General features: G+C 30.4%; 2 protein-coding genes and 1 non-coding gene across 3 annotated transcripts; 1 reads left to right on the top strand and 2 right to left on the bottom strand.

The window, feature by feature from the left end:
* The first annotated feature begins 889 nt into the window (after nt 1-889).
* LOC104773015 (vesicle transport v-SNARE 13) lies at nt 890-2620 on the top strand. The gene is made up of 5 exons (XM_010497564.1): nt 890-1001; nt 1258-1401; nt 1624-1682; nt 1769-1957; nt 2048-2620. Exons 2-5 carry the CDS (start codon nt 1305-1307, stop codon nt 2369-2371), a joined length of 669 nt encoding a protein of 222 aa, XP_010495866.1. The 5' UTR covers nt 890-1001; nt 1258-1304; the 3' UTR covers nt 2372-2620.
* A 122-nt stretch (nt 2621-2742) lies between these two features.
* Nucleotides 2743-2814, bottom strand: TRNAP-AGG. The gene has a single exon. It is a non-coding gene; the product is annotated as a tRNA-Pro (tRNA).
* A 105-nt stretch (nt 2815-2919) lies between these two features.
* On the bottom strand, nt 2920-4821 carry LOC104773014 (pectinesterase 31). Its single transcript, XM_010497563.2, has 6 exons — nt 4421-4821; nt 4248-4352; nt 3963-4040; nt 3586-3773; nt 3321-3494; nt 2920-3230 (listed from the first exon to the last, which is right to left on the bottom strand). The coding sequence occupies exons 1-6, from the start codon at nt 4664-4666 to the stop codon at nt 3068-3070; spliced, it is 954 nt and encodes a 317-aa protein (XP_010495865.1). The 5' UTR covers nt 4667-4821; the 3' UTR covers nt 2920-3067.
* Between the last annotated feature and the right edge of the window lie 6462 nt (nt 4822-11283).

The following is an 11283-nucleotide window of genomic DNA, read 5'->3' as shown; positions in this document are numbered from 1 at the left end:
TTTCTCTCTCTAATAAATTATGGACAAAAATTACTAAATAATTTTTTTAAAATATAAATCAATCAGAATTTCAAAAACAAGATTGTATATCCAAGTACACAACATAATTATTTTTAATAACTAAATTTTGAAGATTTTGTTAAGATTTCAAATTATGATTCTCCTATCATCTTTATTTTCTTTTATTTACAAATTTTTGGAATTTTCATATAATACTTATGATTAGTAAAATACAGAATTTTTTTCTGTATATGTCGTGATTTAAATTTTTTTTTTTTAAATGTGTGTTTTAATTTTCACATTGGCAGGTTGGTAAAACTAAATGTATATAGATGATAAATTAATAATTTTTATTTGTTTACAATTATAATATTAAAACTACTACTTCATATTTCACAAAATAATGATGCAAATACAACAAACAAACAATATAAAACTGTAATATAGGTCAAAAAAATAAAATACTATAATATTCTAAAATAATTAGTATTCAAAAAGACTAATAGATTTACAGAACAATTAAAATAAATATTGTCTCAAACAAAATAATTTTTTGAAAAATAAATTATTATATTAGTATTTTTTTTTTTTAAATGTTGACATGTGAAAGCACACGATATCTCCTAGTTTTGAATAAAATTTCTCTACATTCTACCTCTACCAATACAGTTTTCTAATGAATGCTTTCAATTAAAAATATATATGAAATCTCTTAAAATTCTATTCAAAACTCATTTTCAAAAACATTTTTTATTGTTTGAATAAAACAGCAGATTTCATATAATTTTAACAAACTGTTTTGAATGACAAAATATACAAATATCATTTTCTTAAAACTCATTAACTGAATAATAACCTTAAATATATATTTATTTTTCAAAAAAAAAAAAAAAAAAAAATCTCTCTTTTTTCAGAGCTCTCTGTCTAGAATTGTCTGTCTTGGCCGGATCTCCGCGTCATCCACATTCCGTCGTCATCTTCTTCTCTGCAGATCGATTCGGGTTCGTTAGTTTTCTTTCCTCCCCTCCGCAAACCTAATTCCCTCTTTCTCCTAATTATCTTTAACCTGTGGTCTCCATATATCTAATTTCCCTTAATTTCACATCCGCTTTTGCTCCGGCGATGTTCTCTTCATGATCGCTTCAATTTCGATGTTAATTTTAACGATTTAGCTCAAATGTAGATTGATAGATATCATGGTGGTGGTGTATTATTAGGTTGTTTTTTAGAGATTAATTTCTTGTATTGTTTTTGAAGATCTTCGCTTTGATTTTACATTGGGACCTTTTTGCTTCCTTGGAACGATGAGTCTTGTGTTTGAAAGATATGAGAGGCAATACTGTGAGCTTTCTGCAAATCTCTCTAAGAAGTGTACTTCACCCAATGCCCTTGATGATGGAGGTATATTCAATTTTTATCTTTTTGTAGTTATATGTAGCTTGTGAATGCGACTAATAGAATAATAGAGAAGCTTCTTTAAGATCTCCAACTATGATGTTTGCTTTTGTTTTAGACGTCCCTGCTGTTCACCAACTTTGTTATTAGTATGAATAGATCATAACCTGCCAGAATTTGTTCCCTTTTTCATAATATGAATTGAGTGTGGACTTTACTAATTTGCAGAACAAAAGAAGCAGAAGCTATCTGATATAAAATCTGGGGTTGAGGAAGCAGAAGCATTGGTATGTGATCTGCATAGCTCTAATGGGATATGAAAGTTTTACCATAGTCCCGTAATGTGATTGATGGTTGCTTTGTTATTTTTCAGGTTAAGAAAATGGACCTTGAGGCAAGAAGCCTTCCACCCAATGTTAAATCCAGCCTCCTTGTCAAATTAAGGGAATACAAATCCGATCTTAACAATTTCAAGACTGAAGTGAAGAGAATCACATCTGGGAACTTAAACGCTACTGCTCGAGATGAGTTACTAGAAGCTGGTAGGGCTGACACATTGACGGTACGTAGAGATTTGTTCAATACGTCAAATCTTGATCCTGTACTTAAAAAACATATTTTGATTTCTTTGACTGATTAACAAATGGGTTAGGCTTCAGCTGATCAAAGATCAAGATTGATGATGTCAACAGAGCGTTTAGGCCGATCCACAGACAGAGTCAAAGACAGTAGGAGAACAATGTTGGAGACTGAAGAGATTGGTGTTTCAATCCTTCAGGATTTGCACGGCCAGAGACAGTCTCTCCTACGAGCCCATGAAACGCTTCATGCAGTTGATGATAACGTGGGAAAGAGCAAGAAAATATTGACAGCGATGACGAGGAGGATGAATAGGAACAAATGGACTATCGGTGCGATTATCACAGTCCTTGTCCTCGCCATTATCTTGATCTTATACTTCAAACTCACCAGGTGAAGCCTCTCTCTTTACCAGCCTGGCCAAAATCTATGTTGCTGAACAACTTGTGTTGTGTTCTCTTTGTGTCTCTTCTCCTTCTCTCTCTCTCGAGTTACTCTGGTTATAATTGCGATTTTGTGGATGGTGATTCCGAGAATCTAATATTGAAATTAGAGCTCGAGTCTACTTCTGACTTCTGTGTTATTTGATTGAACATGATGTAATTGACTGGTGAGGATGCTCTTCTGAATCTTTTGTTTTTATGTTCTTCACCAAACCCATCAAAATTTGTAAAAACTAATCAAGAGGAAGATAGAATAAGTTAACATGAGTAGTGAAAAGCTGTTAGTTCGTAGTGTGGTAAAAAAAAAACAGAAAATGCTAAAATTGGGGCATTCCGAGAATTGAACTCGGGACCTCTCGCACCCTAAGCGAGAATCATACCACTAGACCAAATGCCCATTTTGCCATTATCCTAAGTTTAAAGCATAATTACTCTACTTACTTGTACAAAACGCATTTGTTTGACAAGAAGAAATCATGAAGAGTAGTGTAATAAAATGACATTCTATGGAAGATCTAAGTTTTTTAGTGCAACTTATTCACTTAAACAAAATATAATCCCAAGTTTTGATACTTGGTACACAGTAGGTTCTACATGATCCTTCGTTATTCTACGCCTCGCCGAGGTAACAACATTTTTTTTTCAGTACTCTATGCCGAATAAGGTAATTTCACTCCCATTCTCAGGCATAACCAAGGCCGGTCCTGATCTGGATCCACAAAACTATGATGCACAAAGTGTCCAGCTTCGTCATCCATCAGTTCTCTTGACCACGGAACACGTCCAGACGAACAGCTACCCGGGCCAAAACACCTGAGGTTTTTACATCCAAAAGAGTATCATCACAAACTGTTTATTTTATGGTAAACTAGTTACAGTCAAGAGATGTCAGGTGATGTGTACCTGTACTCATAAAAGCAAGCACTTCTCTCATTCTCTGCGTTTCCCCAGTTATGCCAACCTACATTTCTCACACAGGCATCCATGTAAGTGTATGCAAAGATCACCCTCCCAAATGGTCCCCATGGCCTTCCGAGATACACATACCCGTTCTGACCATTTCCAGTGATCACACATCTGCCAACAAAAAGTTTGTAGAAGCTGAGTTTCCTTAGAAGAATGTGGAAGCTGTACGAGATGGTGAGTAAAAAACACTGTGAAGCCATACCTTAAAAATACATAACCAGTAGATTCCTGAGATGTTTTCCGGCTTTGTGCTGTTATGAAACCCTGAGATTTGCAGTTAATATGACAGTGTTCCAAAAGCGCGGTACTGTTTCCAAATATGAAATCCACGCTTCCCTCGACGTAGCAGTCTTTCAAATACTGTTTCCCATGATGTAAATACAACGTATCCTGCATTTTCACAGTTTGCATTCAGCTATAAGCCACATCTAAACTACACAAGTACATAGATTCCAGTATTTGCATGACAATCGGATAAAAGTGCCTGCCAGCCGACAATCGGTAATACACTTACACAACTCAATAGAGTAACACAAACAATTGACGTAATCTATATAATAAAAACACAGCTGAACAAACCTGCCAGCCGAGAAATCGACAGTTATAAAAAGCGCAGCGGTCTGCAGTGACTCGTATTGCCACAGCTTGTCCTGATCCCTATATTCATAAACCATTACTAGTATAAAATTTAACACACACAACATTTCATAAGAAATGATTAAAAGCCTAATTTAAGTGTAACGGCATAAGAAAGTTAACATTTTCCAAAGCCTAATCAGTTGTAACATTAAACCATACTCAACTGTTGATTCTAATCTGAACAGTACTGAAGATGTAAAAAGGAAGAGACTTAATTTTGAATACCTCAGGAGCAGAGTTCTCAAAAGTAATGTTCTCAGCAATAAAGTCTTCACCTTCAACAATAACACTCCCACACCCAAACGTACCAGTCCCAATGACTCTAGACGGCTTCACAAAAAAACAAAACAAATCAGAGCCGTATCAAAACACCAAGATATGTAAATAGCAACGAGTACCTGGTGATGTTCAATCTTCGTAGCCGTATTGTTCCAAGTCAAAACCGTGATCTCCGGTGAGATTCCGGCGAAGGTAATGAAGTTTTTCCTCTTGGGCACGTAAACCGGTTGCCGATAAATCCCGGGTGAGAGACGAATCACAGTCCTACAAGTGTTACCTAAAGGCACCGAGTCGATTGCGTCTTGAACAGAGCAGTAATCGCCAGAACCATCTTGCGCAACCCTCACCATTCGAGTCGTAGCCATACTGATAAAAAAAAAACCCCTTAGTAACTGAGAATTCGAAACAGTGGGTGATGAAGACTTGCGTCGATTTGAAGCACAAAATTTAGATTGGAGATTCTTAAAACAGGGGTTATGTTTAATATGTTGTCGGTATGAATGACGGTATTGTTCGATTACACCCATCTGTATTGTTCTGTCGCGGATCATTTTTCTTTATTTGTAATACGTCCCTTTATTTTTGCTTATTTGTAAATTCACCTCACAGTTCGTGGAAGTAGTTTTAAACCGGTCCAACCGTAGCAAAAAGATTGTAAAGGCGAGTTAGACATGATTGGGTACATCCGTACATGTAAGTGACTAGATATTCACACGCAGTACAACGCAGAACTATTTTTTAATAAAAATAAAATATTATTTGTTTTGTAGATTAACTATATGAATAACTGATATTTAATTTGTATTTTTTAAAATGTACAACCTTATAAATACAGATATATATTAGTTAGTGTAGAAAGTATTTTGTTTGAGGTTTATTGTTTTATATTATAGGAACTATAACAGACAATTAAATATTGTGTGTTTATAGAATTAATTCATATTGTTTTGTAAAATTGGAAATTTAATATTAATAAAATTAATTATAAAAAATACTTAATGTTAAAGGGAGTGGTTCCTATTGTTTTAGAAATTTTATTAGGATGAGAAATCTTGTTTTCCAAAATCAAAACTTAATATTAATTACTTAAATGAAAAACAAATTAAAAATTAATGTCAATGGCATGCTTGTAAATAGGTATGAACTTCAGGATTTATTTGCTAAATGTCTCCAAAAATGTATATATTGTTTTGTAAAATTGAAAATTTAATATTAATAAAATTAATTATAAATTAATACTTAATGTTAAAGGGAGTGGTTCCTATTGTTTTGGAAATTTTATTAGGATGGGAAATTTTGTTTTCCAAAATCAAAACTTAATATTAATTACTTAAGTGAAAAACAAATTAATAATTAATGTCAATGGCATGCTTGTAAATATGTATGAACTTCAGGATTTATTTGCTAAATGTCTCCAAAAATGTATATATTGTTTTTAAAATTGAAAATTTAATATCAATAAAATTAATTATAAATTAATACTTAATGTTAAAGGGAGTGGTTCCTATTGTTTTGGAAATTTTATTAGGATGGGAAATCTTGTTTTCCATAATCAAAACTTAATATTAATTACTTAAATGAAAAACAAATTAATAATTAATGTCAATGGCATGCTTGTAAATATGTATGAACTTCAGGATTTATTTGCTAAATGTCTCCAAAAATGTATATATAGATGTTAATATGGGTACATGTACAGGATTGGGTCAAAATTTAGCCAAATTTAATTGTAATGTTTGTAACTTATATTCTGAGTATGGAAATCTATACCTATATGGCTTGGGATAACATTACTACTCGGTAAATTGTTGGATTATTTTTATTTTTAAAAAGTGGTGTTAACAAAATTATAAAATACTCCCTCCGTTTCATAATATAAGATGTTTTAGCCAAAACACGCATAATAAGAAATGTTTACTTTTAAAAAGTTTAACCAATCATAAACAATACAGCATAAAATAAATAATAAGAAAATATAAAAGTAGTCTAAAAGTTGCCTCAAAAATTGAAAACATCTTATATTATGAAACAAGCAAAAACCTCTAAAACATCCTATATTATGAAATGGAAGGAGTAACAATTTAATTGTAATAATGAAATAATTAAAGTTTAAACTTGTATTAAATTCATATCGAATATAATTTTTCCAGTATTATTATAAAATTTTAATAAATTTTAATATTCATAATATTTTTATTAAGTTTAAAAATATCAATAATACTAAAGTTAACATGTTTGGTACAATTAAACAATCTAACTGAATTAAATTTGATACAAATTTTAAAATTTTAATGCTTATTAGTTAAACTTTCTTTTTACAATAGATTTTTTTAGCAATAGATATGTAGAGAATAGTCACGACGGAGAGTTTCTTATCATTTTGTGCATTTCCACATCCACATACCGGTGTCAAAATAGCCACAAAGATTTTGGCATTGCTCAAAGAATAGAGATTATAAACCGTGGATAATGCTTCATCAAATGAAAGTAATATAAAGAATTTTCAAAAGGTACCTTAGAAAATTTGGCACTTATGCAACAACTGTTTGAATGGGTGGAAGATTATGATCCCCCGGCAGCTCTTCTGGTGTTGACCTTGGATTTTGATTTCCTGAACACGCTCTCTATGTTAAGCAATCCCCCATATGGGTTTGATATTTGGGTGGCTGCCAACAAAACGGCATCTGAAGATTTCTCTACTTTCCGAAAACTTCTTTTGTGGGACGATTTGGTTACGGGAAAACTTCTTCAAGGTCATAGTCCCCCAAACAAATATCGACCTCCTGTTCTTCCTTCTCCTAGAAGAAAAGGTCCTACTTTGCGTAAGGCCGCAACTCTCTTGGTCCCGTTAAGTTTTGGTCTTTGCTTTGTGGAGTTTGTTGGGTTTTGGTCTTTGCTGTTTGTTGGTCTTTGCTTAGTGGAGTTTGGTCTTTGCTTAGTGGAGTTTTGGTCTTTGGCTAGTGGAGTTTTAGTCAGTTTTCTCCTTAAATTACTTTTTTTCTTCCCAGTTTATTAGTTCTTTATTGTCATCATTCTGATAATCATTTATTTTAGGTCTTCTAGGATATAAGGAGTTGTTCTGTTCCAGAAAACACTGCACAACTGACATAAATCTATGATAATCTCGGCAGTTAAAGCCATGAGTTATTTAGGTCTCCATTCAGTCACTTTTTTTGCCTAGTCCAACACTATCAGTCCAGGTAACATTGATAAGCTTAACAAGTCTGGGAATGACCGCTAAGCTTCTAATGCCCCCGCTGAGTAAAACAAGACTCAAGAAAAGCGTTTACATTGAGAAAACAACTTCATGAAAATTAGGCACAAATCTTGAACTATTTACATCGGTTATGTTCTTTTGAGTATCTCTCACAAATCTTGACCTATTTACATCGGTTATGTTCTTTTGAGTATCTCGCAATACTCTGTTTTGATCACTGGTTTTCTTTTCTTTTTTCACTATTAACTTTTGTAGATATATGATGCCGCTGGTATCACTGAAAAAAACTAACGTCTAAGAACACATGCTTTATTTTTATTTATTGTCACAATATTATTAGTCGTTAGATTGTCAAAAATTATTAAAATCGGTTTTGTTTTTTTTGTCGATGCCCACTGGAATGTATTGAGCGAAATTCAAAACTAATCCAAATCAGAACATGAAAGCACAACTACACATTAAAATAACTCTTACAAAAACAAAACAAAAAAAACAAAAAACTTACAATTCATAATTTAAAATATCTTAATATACAATCTTTGTATCTTAAAAACTATTGTTTGAAAAAATAAAATTCTTCTCTAAATTATTTGACTCAGTTCTACTTCTATCTATTCTTAAGAAGCCAAACTTTTTATAATTAAATATTTTATAGTGGAACATCATAATTACTAAACAACTATGTTCGGTAAATCAACATGGATCTCAACGTTATTTAGTAGACTATAACTTAATATTGTGCTCATTAAACAAACAAAAATTTGCTGTCAAAAGAAAAAAAAAATTGAATTGATTAATAGTTGAGTATAAGTTATATACACCCCCTTATATTAAAATCATCTCAATTAGTTTTTTTTTATCAACTACAAACAATAAAAACCTTTTCATTTTCTCTCTTTTAGTATTCTAGTTATCATTTATTTAATTACTTCCCTTTTCATCCAATCATCCATTATCTTATTTTAATTATAACTAGGTTATGACCCGCACATACGTGCGAAGTTAATTTCAAAAACTAAAATTTATAATCAGATTTGCAATATATATTAATGTATATACAGAATATTTTTGCAAACCTATTTTTAGTAGGATTGGACCTTCGAATAACCCGTTCAGGTTGGGATATTACCCGATCAAGTTTGGTTAAACGGTTTAGAAAAATAGAACCTATTAGGTATTTTTTAATATATAGGTTCGGTTTAGTTCGATTACTATTGGCTTCGGGTCGGTGCGGGTTACAAATTTGAGAACCGATTAGTACACCGAGTACCCAAAAATAATGACTTGATATAGCATTTATATTATAACTTTTGTTTTGAAAAAAAACAAAAAAGTGTATGTAAAAAATATATAAATAATTAAAACATATTTGATACAAATATTTCGGAGTGGATGTAATTCATGTTTCGTCTTGTACCTGAATTCTAGTTGTATAGAGAATGCATTTCCAATAGTGAAGATTCTCGATATATGACATTTCCATATTAGAAAAAAAAATATTCTCGATTGGAAACGGGATGGAACGAATACAAAAATTACCAAAATACCATTTGGGACAAACACAAATATAGTTCATAGTATATTTCTATATCATATAATAAAACAATATTACAAAATTAGTTGACTTTTTTATTCTTATTATTTTATGTTTGGTTCATCTATATTGCATTACGTTTCTTAGTTTTTAGAATTTTAATATTGTAAAACACACTTTAATGCTTTTTTTTAAAAACATGTTACATATAATATTGTAAACGTCGATATAATTCAAAAATAAAATAATATTTTTGAGAAAAATAAATAGATAAATTAGCTCAAAATAAAATATTATGGTTTGATATCATAATTATTTATAATACGTTCTAAAGGTATATCATTATATATATAGGTGAGAGTTTATGTTGCTTTTAATTATAAATAGTAAGGATCACAAAGTTTCTTTTGGTTGCTTTGTGGTTATTTTCAGTTTTGGGAATTCTTGATCACAAATATTTCGGAGTGGATGTAATTATTTGATTAGTTTATTAAAAGATAATTAATAAACTAATTTACAAACACAGTAACCACCATCAACATTATGCACACAAAAAAGGGTAGATTGTTTTTCTTATGAGAATTCTGTGTTTTTGTAAATATTATTCGTAGACAAAAAATCTTAAATTAATTTTAATATTATGTTTAAGAAACAGTTGAGAACTTTATAACATAAAAACAGAAAAATTGAATAATAATGAGAAGCGGAATATATAAGTCAAATTTCATTTTTGATGTCTCAAAATTCATTACAAATTTTAAGTAAAGTAAAGAAAAAAATGAAATGTCAATCTAAAACTAAAATAATTCCAAATGGCTCTTACCAATTTAATTTTTAGTCCCTCATGTTTTTTTTTCATGTAAACCCCTAATTAAACAAAGTTCACAAAAGATAAATAATTTTGATCATTCTGATTTTAAAATTAGAATTTTGCACCCTTCTAAGATCTCTTGCTTTCAAAGTATACCGAGAACTTTCATGAACCAAGATCGAAATCATCCTCCGGTTTGCAAGCAATTTGTTAGAAAATATATATTAACGCTTGAAATTTGTTCTAAACCTTTTCCGCTTAAGAACATGTAAATACTATATTAATAGAGATCCATAATATAAACCTATACAACTCAACTAATTACAGTGTCTCGGACTCTTGAAAATGAAAAAAAAAAATTAGTACATTATAGTTTCTCCGTCTATTGCTTTGTACACTTGTCCTTGATAGGTTTACTCCATTCTCAAGGAGAATGTATGACATGCTTCAAAATCCTTCCTTTATAATTAATTCTTTCAATCACATTATACACGATCCAAATACAAATATTCCGGGTCAATCCGAGATCTGCGCGTTTTCAAGACTTAATCTAATGGCATTACATGTAATATTCTCTAACTCTATGTCTACTTAATTTCCCTTTTAATAGTATAGATATATAGTAAATATATACTAAGGTTTTCACATTTTTTTCTGTTTTTTCCATATTTATTAAGATGAATAAATTAACATAGTTTTTTTGGTTAAGAAAATTTAAAGTTATAAAATAAAAGATAATATTCAAAAATTAAATTAGATTTCTATAAATATCTCAAAATCTAGAACCATGTACGTTATATATATACAATTTCAAATTTAATAATTTGTTTTTATGGTAACAACTTTAAACCATTTCCAAAAATATCGGGTAATTTAATTTTATAATTAATTTAGTAATTATTATTTCCATAAATATTAGATTTTCGAATAACAGTTTTTGTTTACCATATATTGTTTATTTTATATTTTTAATTATATAAACAATTGGCAACATGGATACTCCCTCCGTTTCATAATATAAGATGTTTTAGAAGTTTTTCTCCGTTTCATAATATTAAGGTGACTTTCTGAATTGTTATTTTAAGTTTGATGTGTTTGGTTGTGTATGACATCTAGTTTGGTGTTTAACTGTTTATATAGTAGTAGTGGAGGTGTTTTTTTTTTGCGATATTCTATTAATCTATTTAATCAATTAACGATTTTCAGTTAATGTTTACCAAAGCAATAAGATTATGTTCCAAATTATTTTGATTTGAGATGTTATTATAGAGGATCTTTAGGGATTTCATTTGATAGAGTCCGACTTTGTTAGTTTTGGAAATGAGTTAGTTTCGGGTGTGAAATATATGTTGATTTAGGTTTTTAATATAATGATTGATGATTGATTTTATTCGATTTTAAAAATGGATAGTTTCTATAA

The sequence above is a fragment of the Camelina sativa genome, unplaced genomic scaffold, assembly GCF_000633955.1.
Source record: "Camelina sativa cultivar DH55 unplaced genomic scaffold, Cs unpScaffold00395, whole genome shotgun sequence".
Taxonomy (NCBI): domain Eukaryota; kingdom Viridiplantae; phylum Streptophyta; class Magnoliopsida; order Brassicales; family Brassicaceae; genus Camelina; species Camelina sativa.
The sequence above is the reverse complement of the archived record's forward strand: the minus strand, read 5'-3'. Positions and strand labels throughout refer to the sequence as shown.